General features: G+C 38.1%; 1 protein-coding gene and 1 long non-coding RNA gene across 3 annotated transcripts in view; one reads left to right on the top strand and one right to left on the bottom strand.

Annotated features, from left to right (window-relative positions):
* LOC140002480 (uncharacterized) overlaps positions 1-6,367 on the bottom strand; it is a 57,564-nt gene extending 51,197 nt beyond the window's left edge. Inside the window, exon 1 of the long non-coding RNA XR_011809183.1 lies at positions 6,237-6,367. This is a non-coding gene — a long non-coding RNA (uncharacterized lncRNA). The remainder of the gene's footprint in view (positions 1-6,236) is intronic.
* AFP (alpha-fetoprotein) lies at positions 736-14,589 on the top strand. Of its 2 annotated transcripts, XM_072037571.1 has the most exons (14): positions 736-981; positions 2,442-2,502; positions 2,752-2,887; positions 3,864-4,066; positions 4,612-4,759; positions 5,670-5,767; positions 6,451-6,580; positions 7,168-7,382; positions 8,189-8,321; positions 9,284-9,381; positions 10,589-10,727; positions 11,520-11,743; positions 12,380-12,512; positions 13,339-14,589. In XM_072037571.1, exons 1-14 carry the CDS (start codon positions 897-899, stop codon positions 13,381-13,383), a joined length of 1,848 nt encoding a protein of 615 aa, XP_071893672.1. In that variant the 5' UTR covers positions 736-896; the 3' UTR covers positions 13,384-14,589. The 2 variants fall into 2 exon arrangements, with proteins under 2 accessions (XP_071893672.1, XP_038034002.2); XM_038178074.2 differs by lacking the exon at positions 13,339-14,589 and having other exon boundaries at positions 12,380-12,807.
* The last annotated feature ends 2,537 nt before the right edge of the window (positions 14,590-17,126 follow it).

The following is a 17,126-nucleotide window of genomic DNA, read 5'->3' as shown; positions in this document are numbered from 1 at the left end:
TTTTCCTTTTGATACTGTCTCATGCGATAACAAACAACCCTCATCATCTTTCTTCAGCATGGAACAAAGAATATTGCCAGTTTCTCATTAAAAAAAAATAAGAAGTTCTATCTTTGTTGCCTCCTTCAGACCGAATATACATATCCTTGCCCGCCTGTCTCTTAGTTACAAATACCCATGGCTCTCTGAAGCCATTCTATCTCCAAAAATATGATGTTTTCATCATGATGATGATTATAGAATACTTTTTAAGAAGGCACTAAGTAACTTTATTATTTTTCCCATTCATTATAGTTTTGATTTTGTCTCAAGATTTCTGACATACTTTGATGCTAATTGTTAATGCTGCAAATACATTGCATGGGCTGCTTAATTTCACCTTTTTCACCATGCCAAGTGTGGGAGCCACCAAGTGTGGGAACAAGAGATAGCTTGCTCAGCAGGGAAAGATGCAAAAATCTCAGGGTAACTGATGAACTTGTGTTCTTTCAGTCAACAGTGTGTTACAAAGGCATCTTCTGCACAGCAATCACCTTTGAACAAATCTGTAAGTAGAAGAGATCTACATTCATGATAAAAAGCAGAAAGAATGTTTAAACTTCTTGTTTGAAGTGTGATAAGTTTAAAATGTCTATTTGTCTAAATTTCAGGGGGAAAAAAGAATCTACAAGGTTCCTTCTTTGCAACAAGCTGGTCGGTCCATCATACTAAGCAAATAATGTCATGTTTAATTATTGTGGGAATATTCTAAAAGGGTTAATGTTATATATGGCACTAAAAGGGTTTTGATTAACCAGAAATCATTTGGTAGAGTATATAAGATCATTCCTCTTAAATCTTTCTGCCTTTCAGAGATAAACCAAACCCATCTCAGGCTTCTGCCAAAGGCTGACATTATGAATTGGAGAACAGTAATTTATATCATTTTATTAGTAAGCTTTACTGTAGTCAAAGCCCTGCCTAGAAGTTATTGGGACATAGGTAAGCATATATCTCATATTTTTATTCTATTCTTTCATTTAATGCTGATAAATACAACTTGGCATGCATGGTTATTTGGTATCTCACTTTATCACTGTCAATTTTAGATAGTATTTTCTTAGCAGTGAAAGATATACGACAACACTGTAGCTGTATAACTTGTTTCTTGAGATCAACCGTAGACATGATGCTTCTTAATGTCTTGAGAGTCCATGTAGTGGGACAGCCTGAACTTACTGAGAGGATGTGTATTGAAGGGTAATTTAATCTTTGGGGGAGTTATTCCACTGAATTTCAGGTACTCCGAGAACTGCTGAAGTAAAGACTGCAGTTGTTTTAGCTTCCCTCTATAGTCCATGGGAGAGTGACACAGTGAAGGCACAAGAAGGATGCTACATCCAGATGGCTATTCAGTAGCTAAGTTATGCAATTTCTCTTTATTATGCTTTGGAGGAATCTAAGTTGCTCTTCACTGACTCCTGGAGAGGCTTATGATGGCCCTGCCTTGCACTAAGGTCAAGTGCCAAAAATGAGGCAAATGAAAACCTCCTGTAGTGTGCAGTTCAGATGAGTCTTTCACTTTACATATTTCTATCATTAGTCATGTTCTCATCTTCAGAACATCCAAATGCAGTAAATAGCCCAAGACCATAAAACAACTGCTATTTTTATTATCTCTTCTTATCATCCCAATTCACACTTCCTAGTTACTTGGAGAAGCTGGCTTATTTCTTCACTTTGATCTTTTTATACTGCTCTCAGCCCTACTGACATGGATGTGAGCCAGTATCATCCTGATTCGGGAATATACCCACTATGTTGAAATTAATCTCTGAAAATATTCTCTAATGAATGAGGAACTCAAGAAATGATTAGGTTTAGGTTTTTCCATTAATAAATAATCCACTGACAAAAGAAAAATATTTGCACATAATCTTCAGGTAGATTGAGCACATTTGTTTTCCACTGGGCCAATGCAGAGCTTGTACAGAAGGATGTGGCTCTGTGAATTTTTGTGGAGCTTTGACTACCAATGTAGCCCTCAAATTATTCCATGCTTTCTACATAGAGAAGCCTTTATCTGCAACGAAACAGTTAAGTACACCCTTAAATAGCTAAAATAAGGTTAAAAGGTATTTTCTAATGAGTTTAATCACGTGACTTGCATCATCTAAGTAGCTGAACACCTTCTAGGTTTCAGCAAATTCCTTCCACAACACTTGAATGAGTCAGGGGAACTATATTGGCCCTGTACTTCAAAAACTAATTCACATCTTCATACTTAAGTCAGATAGGTAATATGAGCTTATGCCTTCCAAACCTAGTGCCACTACCTCAGGCACTGAATTATGTTTTTCTGAAACTCCTGTATATATATATATATATATATATAAAGCATTTGAAGAATTCACTTAACATTTTTTTATTATTGTTCAAAGACTAATTATCTTGTTTTTCAGAGGAAAAAAACAGCATTGGCCAGCGTTTTTCTCAGCTGCAGGAGAATAATTTTAAAGCCATGTAAGTTGTCCAGATAAAAAGTCTACTTGCAAATTTGCTGCCAATGAACATCCCTGTGGTATTTTGTGTCATTTGGAAATGAACACATACAGTGAGTCAAACTCAAAAGACTTCTTCCACCAGCCCATGCAAACTCAGTCTGTGATGACAAAAATCACAGAATATGATCATCTTACTGTTTCACACTAAAAGTAATGTGATGAGTTTTTAGGCAGGCAGCAACATCTTTATCGCTCTGTGTTCTTGTAGTGCCATGATCATGTTTGCTCAGTACGTGCAAGGAAGCACATTCACCAAAGCGGTTAAAATGGCTGAAACTGTAACAGATCTTGCCAAAAGGTGCGCTGCTGCAGATGGAGACAACCCAGATTGTCTGAAGCCTTTGGTAAGCTTGTCCATACTTCTAATATGGCACAGACTTTCAAACGTGACTTATAATTTCAGAGTACTGGTACATATTTCTTCCGAAAAGGAACACATTATTAGGAGATGTGATTTATTTGTGTATAGATTTGCTTTTATTGACGTTTTTCCCTTGCCATGCTCTCACCTATAAGGCATCTCAAGATGAGTGGAGGAAAAAAATGTTCTGCCCCCACCATATATCACAGCAACTTTTGAATTACTTCATCTATATCTTTGTAAAAGATGGTTGCAAAGTTGTGCTTTTATGGCTAGTGTAAAAAAAAAAATAAACCAGTAGAGCCTAATTAGATGTTCCTAGCAAATATGATGCCTATAGATGTTTGTTCTACTCCATTAACTCACACTGCTAGTTTTTGGTGGCGTCTGCTCCAACACACTTTTGAGCTGGCAGATTCAATCACAAAACATGACTATCCGTCTGTGTTATGACACATTTCTATTTGTTAAACTTGGGTCTGAAGCAAACCCTGAATAAAAACAGTTCCCAGCTGACACATGACTGACAGCTGAACCTGAACATTGCTATTTTATGAACAAGAAACAAGGACTCATCAGCTGACTTTAATTAGAAAAGAATAAATCCTGCTATGTTAGAAACAACACTGTGCAAATCTTACCTATCATCTCAAATGTAATCAAGAAACAAGGGTCCGAATGTTGGTTTAAGTTCAGTGAAACCTGGACAGTGTGTTCCAAAACCACTTCACTTCAAAGTCTGTCTTGGCATAATAGTAGCTATCAGAGCATGACATATCATTTATGTTTTAGAGGTCAGTCTGATATTCATTGCAGTCAAAGCAGGAGGAAAGAAAAAGAGAGAATCTACACATTTATGCAAGTGAGGGCTTGTTGGGTTAACAAGTCTCCCCAGAAAGCTCAAAAGAGTAAAATGGAATGCTCACACGCATCAACTTTTTTTTTCTAATTTTTCACAGGACAAGATTTTCCTCGATACAATATGCCAGGAGGAAAATCTTCCAAGGTTTACTGACTGCTGTGCTAAAAAGGACCCTGAAAGAAACGATTGCTTTCTCTCCCTTAAAAATTCATCAAGAGCATTCATTTCTCCTTTTGAAAGGCCAAATGCTGAAGCTGCCTGCAAAAATTATTCACAGAATCAACATTCGTTAACAGGATAGTAAGTAAATAAATCATAAGTTCATTGCCTGGATATGATAATATCAAGCCTAGAGACCATAAATGCAGTACCAACCAAAAGTTCAATATGAGACTCTCTGTAATGCTATCTTCTTTTTCCTTCTTAATGAGAAACATTTGTATAATCCAGCCAGCTCTGATTATCCTTATGTGAACCTTGTTCGGCCACCTCCTGCTTTGAATATATGTCCAAATGATAAACAATATGACCTATTTCATTGTAGTTTATCCAGAGGGCTCATCTGGAAACCAAGGACCTCCCTTCAGTCCTAAAAAGGCAAGCAGATGTTTTGCGACCTCTAGGCCAGGACCATCAGGATTTGAGCACCTCATTTCTAGGAAAATGGTAGCCCCATCAGACTTTTTCCAGGATAAACACTGCACTATACAGCTAATAGTTTTGACAGGAAAACAGTCACTTTTAGTAGCTATTATTTTAATGTACTGGCAGATGCTACAATAACACTGCAGTCCCCTGTATGTGGGGGCTTATTCTGAAAGTAAAGACATTACTCTCTGTTTTAGTTTCATCTATGAGATTTCCAGAAGGCATCCTTTCCTCTATGCCCCAACAATCCTTTCTGTTGCTATCCATTATGATGAGATGATGAAGGACTGCTGTAGAAGTGCCGAAAACCCCACTCATAACCTGGAGGAATGCTTTCGGAGACAGGTATGACATATCAGGGGTTTAGTTTAACAACATGTGAGCAGTGGCTTTGCCATAGCTAAACAAATGCCAAAGCAGGGCTATTGTCTGTTTCTTTTTCAGTATCTGCATCTGATGTTAGAATTCACCTTGTTAAGGATGGGCTGAAATCACACTTAAATGCTCTCTGAAATTATAGTTTAAATTTTTAAATGAAAATACCTGAATTGGGATGTTGGGTAGATGTATATGGAGCCAAGGGCAGTCCCCACACCTGCCATGGTATCAGTTCTGCCTTTGCTATGTGCACAACGTTTGTTGTAAGGATGCCTGGAGAGGAAGTGGTAGTATGCAGAGTGCAGAAATCTGTGGTGTGGTGTTTTTGTTTGTTCGTTTTTCCCTGTTTATAGCCCCATAATGATAGCGCATCACCTGCTTGGCCAAGTGTTTGCACTGTAGAGGTATGTTCCACATGTAACTAGAGTCAGAAATTCACAGCAACTTACCTTAACAGTGGAAAATAAGCATGGGAAACCTGCCCTTGCTGAATATGCCTTTCTTACGCTCTGGCTGGGCTTCCTGAGATGGCAGCTAATACCACTAACAAATGACAACTAACATTAGCTAATAGTAACACAAAGGCAGTCCTGTAGCTTCCAGGTGAAGATTTCTTCCCCACCCTAAAAATAATAAATTACTCTCTAGAAGGGTTCTAGTTTCCTTTCGCAGAATACTTATTTAATACATGCTGATAAGTAAATAGCAGGCACAACACTTAGTTCAGATTGCAGCTTGGACAGTAAAAGTCTTTCTATCACTAATTAAAAATCCCTCCTAAATAAATAAATAAATAAATAAAAAATCAGTTGTTTTACCCTAAAGCATTGTCTTGTCTTTTGTTCTGTTTTCATGGCCTTTAACATCTTTCTACCAGGCACCAAAGGTAGTGAAGCCAGTCAGAGAAGATGGCCTGAGGCAGGAACACACATGTGGAATTCTGAAGAAGTTTGGAGAAAGGACCATAAAGGCTCTGTAAGTCTTCCCCCTGCTTGCCAAACAAGGCTTGCATTTGTTTGCTTTGGCTACAGAACGGCCAAATTCATCACCAAGATGTAATGCTTTGCTACAGACACTCATTGCAATCCTTCCTGACTCCTTCTGTAAGCTCCATTTGGCACACACATATTAAAATAAAGCAGGGATATCACACACTAGCTTAAAAGTGAATCCACACCTGCACACAGTATGATGACCCCAAATATTGGCCACGTCATTTTTGTTTGCAGCTCACTAGCAGCATCTAACAAGGCGTACAGATTAAGAAGACAAATTTATGCATGACAGTAGCCACTGTTTCCTTAAAAGCTGCCATTAGCTTTCAAAAATTGAAAAACAAAGTTTGAAATTAACCAAGCTCTTTGTGATGAAAGAGTGATCGTGAGCACAGTACAGCCCAGCTCTAAAAACATAAGGTTATTCCTGTAATTTTATGTTCACCTACCACGTCTTTTTTATCTCACACTGTATTTCACTCAGCATCCTCAGGTAACTTTAAGTATCTCAGTTACCGGCTTCAAGGGACAATTTTTATCACCTTCAGTGGGAGCAGGAGCCGACCGTTTCTGATCAGTTTGCATAACGCCCTCTACAGGAAAATGGTGTGAACTGTCAGTCTCACGTTAATATAAGCAGTTACGTATTGTTTTTCATTCCAGGAAACTTGCTCAGATAAGCCAGAAATTTCCTAAAGCTGATTTTGTTACTGTTAGCAAACTTGTGATGGATGTTGCTAACATGCACAAGGACTGCTGTCGTGGAGATATGCTGGAGTGTATGCACGATAGGGTAAAATTCATTTAACTTTTATATGGTTGGAAAAATTAAATGCTTTTTTTTTTTTTTTTTCTTTTTCTCTCTCATGTGAGGTTCTGGTTGCTTGCCAAACCTGGAGTTTGTTTCTTCAGTCTAAAAATCTGCTTGACTCTCTCATTTGATTTTTCCAGCATCAAATCATCCAAAAGGGCAGAAAGAACCACTTTATGACTAAAATGACCTAACACTGCTTCAGTGCCATATATTTTCCATGCAACTTTCTGCAAGACATAATGTCTGCCTGTCCTCTGTTCCTTCTTTTCTTCTAACAAACCAATTCCATTTATCTCACTACTTGTCTGTGCTGTCTAGCTAGAGAGTTAACTTCTCTGTTTAGGTGGTTACCTAGCACCTATCAAATGGCAAGCAAGAGGCTTCAGCAAATAGAGCGAGAGGACTTCAGTCTTCCTTGTTCTGCTAGGTGACCATTGCACAGCATTGGCACCTCCTTTCTTTGGGTGTCGCCTTCTCTGTCTGTAAAACAGGGATAAGAATACTGATCAAAAAAATAGAGACCAAAACACGATAACATTTCTTTCCTTTCTTTGTTTACCTTTCAGGAAGAGATTCTACACTATGTCTGCACCAACCAAGACATCATATCAAGTAAAATTAAAAAGTGCTGTGAAAAGCCACTGTTACAAAGAAGTGAATGCATAATTAATGCAGAAAATGATGACAAACCTGCGAACTTGTCCCCCCATGTCAGGGAGTTTATAGAAGACAAAGGAATATGTGAACGCTTTGCTCAGGAAAAAGATACGCACTTAGCCAGGTAACACATCTTCCTCTACCCTTCAATTTTGCTGTTTTGCTACTTTGGTCAAAAGGAGCCAGTTTGAAAGTTTAAGTTCAGCTTATTAGTCTCAGATGCCTGCTCTGTGAGCACGTGGGCGTGTGATACTATACAAGTTTACCTGAGTGAAATACCACTCAAACGTGGAGGATATGGAATAGGAACAAATGCTGAACAGGGCACAATGGTTATTTCAGAGAAAACTGAAGAAATGCATGTGAAAATTAGGCACTATCAGTTCTGATCTCAAGGTCAAAATATAGCTTTGATCCACTCTTAAATGAGAATTAAAAAACACTTATCTAAGTCAGGCTTATGTCTTGATCCAAACAGGTTTGATCTATTTCTGTTCTAGCCATATTCCTTTGTGTGATGATGCCCCGATCCTATTAGTATTAAACTTGGGCAAAAAAAAAAAAAAAGGCTGCAACAGAAACAGTATCAAGTCCCCAAGAAATAGATTGAGCACAACTACTCCAGATGAGGTGACTGCTTTTAGTAGAGTTTTTTTTTTTTCCTGTCTATTGATAAATGGCTTTGCTACTAGAAATTATTTTATCATCATTTAGGTAGGATTTAAAGAACAAAAATCCAAACCATACAAAGTCAGTCAGTTTTGATTTGGTTGAATCCCATGCTGTGATTCTGTGAAATTCTCCCCGTTACATGCAAGGTCAGATGAGACCATCCCAAAAGCACCCTGCTGTCCTTACCATCCCTGATCTCTTGTGGGCAGTTTTGTTTTATCTCTAATACCCACTACATACCTACTGCACATATTGCAGGTTTCTCTATGAATATTCCAGAAGACACCCTGAATTTTCTGCTCAAATGCTTTTAAGAATTGGTAAAGGATATGAGGACCTGCTGGAGGAGTGCTGCAAAACTGATTCTCCACAAGACTGCTGCAGCAGAGGGGTGGGTGCCATCATGCTTCACACAATACGTTGATGGTTACAGACACATGACCATAGAACTGGTTCTGGCTAAATAGTGACTATCCCTACTCCAGGTCTAGAGCAAGTACCCACAGTTCCTGTAGCAAACGTTGTGAGGCCCAAATGATTCTTGTACAGAAAAGCATCAGCAGAGCCATCACAGACTTCAGTGACTGGAGGCAGATAAGGGTTGCTGGGGAAATGAACGTGGCATTGCAGAGTGGGAGCAGGATGCACCCCTGCAGCAGCACCTGGAGGGACTGGGTTCCTCAGGCAGCCCTCTGCTTTCCTCCCTTGGTATTAACCTCACCCTGGGGAGAAGGCTGGTAGATCAAAAGAGCTGGTAAGTGGGAAAGACTTCAGGCCCTCTGGGTCAAGACGAATTTTTTTTTCTGGGGACAGGACAAGAACCAACTCCTCTCTTGTTGCAAACATCAGCTAAGAGGAACCCAACCTCCCCTCCCTGAAGATGTTTTGTAAGAGACTGCATTGGTGCTACAGTGGTACACCAGTAATTTATAAGGAATAGACAGACTGCTGGGGAGATGGGTGGAGCTTGCATGTCTGTGAGCCACTACCTACTCTTTTTTAGGCTCCCTTGCAGTAACAGTTACCCTCTTGCAAATGTCAAAGACCCTTGTGGTTATTGTCTCAGATACAGACATTTAGCATTGTACTTGTCTGCAGTTTGGAGCCACCCTGAGTTTCAGACCTAGCCTTCCGTCCATTATACAGAATTTAATGAAGTTGTTTCAATTGGACAATAGTCACATTCAGGCAGTATAGAGTTTGTAGACAGATAAAGACTTCTCATGAAATTAAAAATTGGTGGTATGTATCAGGCGAGAGGCAGCCTTGGATATCAAGGCCTCACCATCAGGCAGTAGGGCATTCTGCATTCCCCCTGAAAAGTGACTCCTTAAACTAATTTCTTTTCCTCAGGAAGAAGAACTGAAGAAACACATTTATGAAACGGAAAGTGTGATGAAAACAAGCTGTGACATTTACAAGGAGAAAGGAGACTACTATTTCCAAAACGAGTATTCCTTGATTTTATTTTATGCGTATATTATTGCTGTACCAGCTGGCACAACTCAGGCTGGAGTAAATCCATGTATGGCAAAAAAGCTAGGCTAAATGACACCACTAGAATGTGTGGTCCAATACGTTAATTGCTTTTAAGATTACATTAATTACTTTAAAGACTTTTTTTTCTTTTCTGAAACAATGTTCTTGCTTCTTATGGGTTCTGTCCTTATCCAAACTCCTGAGGCAGTGAAATGACAACTTGTTCTATCTCACACCTATGTTTCCTATGACTTTTTTTGCTTTATAGTTGCATTTTGAGCTATGAGCTCCAACTTAAGAGTTGTAATTTTGGCCAAAAGGCAGTTGCTGCATCTTTTGCAAAAGACTTTGCTCTCAATTTCCTGCAGCAGATGTAAATATTAACAATTGTAACAAGATTTAACTACAGGAGACAGAATGAAACCTGAGTAGCTTAAATGTATGCTGCGCTTAAATGCAACATGCAGGCACAAGCCTCTTGGAGGAACTCTGGCCCTGATATGCAAGGTTAATGAGCACATGCCTAACGAAGTATGTAAGCAACCTCAATGAAATCTGTAAACTGCTTGCATACTTAAAGTTAGGCTTCTGCTGTCTTACTCTGGGGAGATTGAGTAGGCTATTTGTACTCCTGGGCATGCTTGATCTTTAAGAGACCTTAGGAGTTCCAGGTTTCCAATAAATCTGGTATGCTACTTCTGCCTATTTAACAGTTGCTATGCTTCTCCTGGCCATGATGGCTAATAAGCATATTTTTAAAGAAAAAAAAAAAAAGTGAACTTTTTTGGAGCTAATCTTCTATCCTGATTTAGTCTGTCAGTAAGTCACTTAAGTTCAATTTGGCTTTTAAACAAGATCCCTACATTCAAAGGAAGTGAATAACACAGGAAAAGTATACGTACCGTTTCGTAAGAGGGCTCACCAACATATAAATGACCTTCTTACCATTAATTTTACTTAACCTGGTAAGAGATTGGTCAGAAGGAAAGATCTCCGACTAACGGAGCATGCTTATACTTGCCTACAGGAGTTATAAACACCAGGCTCCGCCCTGCCCTTGTATGAATGAATGTTTTTCTGTGGGGTTTGGCTGGAGCTTTATTCATGTGAAGGCAGTGGCTTGCTCACTGCTGCCTGGTGGAATCAAAAGCACCAATAACAAATCAATTATAATTTCAGGCTTCTCATGAGCTTCACCAAGAAGATGCCTCAGCTAACATCTGCAGAGCTAATAAAATTCACCAAACAAATGACTACAATCGGCTCCAAATGCTGCCAATTAGGCCAGGACAAGCTATTGCCTTGTGCTGAAGAAAACGTGAGTAATTTTTTTCCCCCTCATCTTTCTCCTACCTTTTCTGTGACAATTCCCGCTACTAGCAGGGTCCAAGAACTTACAGTACCAGTAAATGAGCAAAAGGTTGACTCAGGTACTGAGCTGCACTGATGGTGTACTACCAGGTACACAGCTGAAGTAAGCATAATGCAGTGTCACTGAAGTTAATGCTTGAATGATGCTCTGTGAGGATCAGGAAATTGTCATGCCAGCGCTAAGCATTTAACAGTTTTGCAGTACAGGCAGACTGACCCTGTTCTCTCTGGAGCTAATGATCTCATCTGAGAGATGGTTATTTCTAGAGGAATCATCCTTTCCAGATGCCTGAAGCCATACTGCTCTATGAAAGTGATACATTTTGTGCAGCTCTTCCATAGTGTTCTCCAAGCCCATAAGTCAAAACACGTAAGCTTCAGCCTGTACCCAGCCATCATTTGTGAAACCTTATGTTTACAGGAACAGTAGAACATACCCACAAAACCTGCTGATCAATACACATCAAAAGGAAGCACCATTTTATGAAGAAATCACATAATACCTATGCACAAAGAACAGTCTCTAAAACTACATATATATATTCTGATAAATATGAACCAGTTTTCCACTAACAAAAGACAGCATTCAGTAGAAAAATAAACTTATATCTCATAAACAAAGCTTAATTTAAATTCTTGTTTATTATTTACAACTTTACTAAGAGTGGTTTATTTCAGAGAAGAATAGAAAATAAAGCAATGACATAAGATTGTTTTTTTTTCACCTCTTTTGGTAAAGCTGGATCTTGTGCTTGGAGAAATATGTAGAAGACACCTAACCAACCCAATAAACCCCGGTGTTTGCCACTGCTGTAGTAGCTCCTACGCTCTTAGGAGGCCATGCATGGGGAAACTAGAAATTGATGAGAATTATGTGCCCTTATCATTGACTCCTGGTCTGTTCACTTTCCACGAAGACTTGTGTACAACAGAAGAGGAAAAGTTACAGCACAAGAAGCAGGAGTAAGACATGCCTGTTTTACTGTTCCCCGTTTCTTATTCTCATCCTGGCAATGCACACCGACATGTTTTTCGAACTGTTTTGCTTTCCTCTCATGTTTATCGTGGTTTCTTTTCCTCTCTAGTTCAACCTATATTTACCTGCCTTTGATGAAAGAAAGTCATTTTCAGAGGTGGGAATCTGCACTGGTGTATACACCACCAGAATGGAAGCACCAGGTGCCTAAAGTTAATCCCTTGCACCGTCCTTTACAGGAGCTGCACAAGACACAGTGTAAAAACATAAAAAAAAAAAAAAACAACTCTTTGAGCTCAACTTGTGCTATGGCAATCCCATACTGCCTCGGACCCTCTGGAGTGGTACACAACACAAACCAGCTGTATGTATTTATAGGCATTCACAGTGGAACAACTCCAAAAATGAGCATTGCCACTTTTTTTTCCCCACAGAAGAATGAGGCACATACTGACTCCCCACTGCAAATACCTACCTGAGTGGTGGAAAAAAAAAAAAAAAGCTATAGAAAGCAAGTGGGCAATAAGAAAGACAAGATTTTGCAGGAGTAGTGTTTGAGAAGTGGTCCTAATCCGTGTGCCTACCCTTCCAGGTTCACAGTGCTTTCTTTGCTTTTCTTGCAGAATGCTCATCAACCTCATTAAATACAAGCCCCAGATCACACAGGAACAGCTGACCTCCGTCACTGCGGCTTTTACTGCCATGAGGGAACAGTGCTGCAAAGAAGAAAACCGCGAAGCATGTTTTGTGAAAGAGGTATTGTTTCTGTTTTCACCTTTATATTCTCAAAGTGAAAATATACACAAAAGTGTAAATTTCTCCATTAAGCAACAAAAGCAAAGCCTGACTAGCCAGAATTCCTTTGGTTCTATTTCTAAAGACCAACTTTATTGCCTGCACAGGTAGATAGGCATGTCAGTTTAGCTGTGCATGACTGCTAGAGAACATAGCTAGTTATCCTTGTGTTTCTGTGTAGCAATTTATAGACACAGAACTCAGCTACATCTATTGCTACTGGGGAATCACTGGGACTTGGCACTTGTCTTTCCTATGTTATTTTAGCTTATTGACATTCATAACGCAGAGCTACCTTGGTTTCTCTCTGCCTTTCAGTAAACCTGCTTTTCCTTACTTCTCATCTCTGATATATTCCTTAAGATAAACTGAAATTTAACATGTTTCCCACAACCCTTGAGGCTTACTCCCTCTCTTTTAAGTCTTTGCATTACTTTGCTTCAAATGATCAAGTACAGAAAAACCTTACTTATGTAAAAAGTTTCCACCTCCACGTCCACCCAGCCTATCATCCAGAAAGAATCATCCTTCTACTTAATAAAGCTGTATTTCAGTATTTTTCTACCAAATGCCAAACCATCTAAGGCAACCTGAGCTGAGCAGTAAAAGCAAAACGTATATTAAACAGTGTCATATGTATATACACACTGTATATACAGTGCTTGTACACAACTTGCAGAGATTATAAAACATTAATGAATTGACTTACTGCTCCTGTACACATGTAACTTGTTCGCAAGTACATTACCTTCCCTATTTCATTGATAATATTCACTTTTTTTTTCAGGGTCCAGAACTTATAAAAAGAAGTGAAAAAATGTTGTCAGCATAAAGAGCTCACATAGCATATTGGAAGGTATTTGCTGAAGGTTAAGGAGTCGCACAAATTTAACCATGAGCATATCTTTTCTAAATATTCATGAGGTATAAATAGGAACATAGGTGTTGTTATAGTGGAGAATACTGTGTTGTGGCTCTTTACTCATAAACCTAACAAAGTCATGATAACTTAGACCTGCTACAGTTCTGCCACTGTTTGATTTTCCACTGTGAACAAGATAAAAAGGGTGGCTCAAGTAAAATATCAAATTTCAGAAAGAATATTATGAGATATAAAATTGTAAGTCTCACCTTCCTGCAGAGCTCAGCTTAACTGAAAATTAAGTATATCAATTTCATTCAGATGGGGGAGAAATTCCTGTTCAAACTTCATATCTGGCTCGTAACACTTTGATTCGAAATAATTGAGGTTATGTAAAACCAAAACAAGTAAATTAAAACTAAATTAAGTCTAAAAAGAAGCATCATGTTAAAGAAATTTACTAAAAGTTAACTGGATGGAAATTGAGGTTTTAATTTTTTCCATCATCCTATGCTAAAGGATACTATTTTCCTTGTATGAAATAGTAACAGGAAAAAAAAAAAGTTTCAAATCTTACACAGCATAAAGACAAAAGTTTGAGAAAATCTGTCTGCAACCATTTTTCAACTGTCTGTGAAACACAAAATAATTGTTTTAGCATTTTAAAAGCAATGTCTTTGAAATACAACACATTCGTTCATTAACTCTGCTGTATGGGAATTGTAAAATTGCTTTTAAGCACAGAAATATGTTATCTTGGGCATCTCAAACAGAAAGGAAGAGGACAGATGAGCAAAAAGTCATGGAAAAAGAACATGAAATGCTGAAACTTAGTTAACAGACAAGTACTTAGAGAAAGCACTGGAAGAATGAAAAACTTACATTTGAGGTGATTTTACATTCAAACAGCATTTGAGTTTTTATCTTCCTTTTGCTTAAAAAGAAATAAGAGGGCATGTTAAAAATCCAAAGTCAAAACAGTATTAAAAGAAATAAATTTTTCTGGAAACCTTGGTCTTGAAGCAAAAGATTACCATATAGGAGATCCTTTTCATGAACAAAAGAATTAGAAGTAGTTATCAAATGAGCATCTGAAAAGGTTAGTAAAATAAAGAAACATTCACCAAACAAATCTTTTTTAAAATGTAAACCTGAAGTACAGAGATTGACCAAATGATGTCCCATCAGAATCCATCCTATATACATGTATACTCCAGGCAATATTTTCCTTAAAGACACAATAAAAGGCAAACTAATCATTTAATTTGTGTCTGACAACAGGGTGTACAGAGATGGTTGCAAATCCCTTTGCAATGATTTTCATGTCAAAATCATCTTGGCAAATTACAGCAATAGCCTAGAAAAATAACAGCTATGTTCTACGAGGACAAATTTAACATGACAAAAATATGATTAAGCAACCACACTGGCACAGAACAGGTAAAATACACATTAGGGATTTGCATAGATAACAAATGCAGTTAACAACAAATCACAAGCTGACCAAAGACACTGATATCTTGTGGCTAACTGAAGTCTAATGTTGTGCTTGCATAGTAGGAGCATAAACAGTAACAACAGAAAAAACAGACAAATAAGATACATGACATACACATCATATTTTTGTTTTCCTCACGCTTGGTAAGGACTTTGCTGGAGTACATGTAATAGAACAAGTCTTGGGTCTCTCACTTGTAGAGTGATATATAATAGTTAAACATTGGAAAATAATGGAAAATAATGGTTAGCAGTCAAAGATCCAGAAAGAATGTAAAAGGAAAGACAGAATAGAGTGGAGTTTTGTAGTGTAATAAGGAAGGCTGCAAGAACTTGAAAAATACATCAAAAAACTCAGGTCCCAAGACAAAGAAAAGCCAATCATCAGCACCCAGTACAGAGAAAAAATATAATTGACATTCTGAGAAAAGTGGGATGCTCCGAAGGAAAGCGACATACTTAACACACACAATTCAAGTGCCAATTATGTCTTCAGTCAAAAAAAAAAAAAAAAAAAGAAACAAACCACAACAAAACAATAGACAATAGGCAACCATCTTAAGTTTCTCTTAGTGTAGTTTTCTCGGGGAGTTAACGTTCCGATAAAGGTCAGTATTCTGGAATTTTTGGGCGTGGCTTTGGGAGGTTGCTTTTGTATTCCTCCTCAAGGACTGGACTCATTCACTGACTTAGTTCCAGTGATGACTTAAGATTTTTCTCACTGGCTAGCTTAGTAGTACTAAAATCACATCAATTTTTTTATTCTGTTGTCCTTTTTGATAATGTCTTAGACCCCGAATTAAACATAAAAACCACACGCATATTTCCTCCATCATGTTTCTTATTGCTGTTACCTTGAATATCCAGTACTGCTTTGGAATAAATTCTTCTGCTGTTCTTGTCTGTGTTTGTCAGAAACAATTCATTAAAATGGACACAGTATTCACAAAACTCACACCACTGCAATGTAGTAGCTTTTTTTTTTTTTTTTTTTTTTTTAACTATTGCTTGAAATCCAACAATTTACAGGTAATCTGTGCTAGGTTTCATTGTTATTTTTTCAGTATCTTTTAGTCCCAATTCAGCAAGACAAGTGACCTCAATGGGATCCTAGTATCTAACACCAGATGACTACAGAAATGGTTCCACTTAGGACATGTGTATATACAGACAGGATTGGAGAGTGTTTGCAAACACTTTTCCACATGGTCAGTGCACTGATCCTATTTTTATTTTTTCACATCTCAGACCAAGTAGTTACATTCATAAAACTACAAGCATTTACCAAGTGAAAACACCTAACAGAAGTAGCCTATTTACATAAAAACCTTAAATACTTTTTTTTCTGGTTAAAATGATGAGCATTACAGCAGTGCAGGCAGAGGGGTCTGCATCACTCACAGTTTCACGAGAGCAGGCTAGACTTTCCCTGCCCATTAATTTGAGCTACCTGAATATTGCTCTGTATGTGATTTCTGACTTGTTCCTTACAGTAAGTTAGGTAGAACAAAGCCTGAAATCCAGACCAAGAGGTCTGCTCCTGTGCTGACTTTGGCACCATTGCTAGTGTCTCAGTATGGCCAGCTGGTGCCAAAATACACCAAAACCACCTCAGTGCATGACTCGGCTCAGACTACCAACATCTGCTTGGTTTTGGATGAGAACAATACTTGACCGTGGACTAGTTTAGATGTCATTGAAATTTGAGCTTACCTTGCAAGTCCAACCTGTGATGTTTTATGGTCAGCTTCCTATCTCCCATAATTTGGCTAATCAATATTTGAATGGTTTGCTTGGGTAATTTCAGTGACATTTGTGTATATACATCTGTTGCTGCAAGGAACTGATATTTGTACAACTAGGGCAACTCTTTATACCATGCATCTTGACTACAGAATTATTTTTTTTTCTCCTCTCAGTCATTTTTCTGGGCAGGATTATAATAGATTGTACAAGTAAAGTAAATTAAAGTAAGTATCTGCCCCAAGCACAATAGCTTAATTAGCAAATTGATGTCTCATTTTTGACTTATCATCCAAGTAACATCACCTCAAGTGGAGTACAGATTTTCATTCTTGATTTATTCCACAATTTCTAGACAACACATTCTGCACACCAGTTCTCTCAAAGCGTTTATGCTGTTACCTGCATAAGCCCAGCGCAGCTGATGTAAAATACAGGCACCGCATAAAAAAGAAGCTACTACAGGAAGGCAC

The sequence above is a fragment of the Anas platyrhynchos genome, chromosome 4 (genome assembly GCF_047663525.1).
Source record: "Anas platyrhynchos isolate ZD024472 breed Pekin duck chromosome 4, IASCAAS_PekinDuck_T2T, whole genome shotgun sequence".
NCBI lineage: Eukaryota > Metazoa > Chordata > Aves > Anseriformes > Anatidae > Anas > Anas platyrhynchos.
Note: the sequence above shows the minus strand (reverse complement) of the source record. Positions and strands in the feature narration are given on the sequence as shown.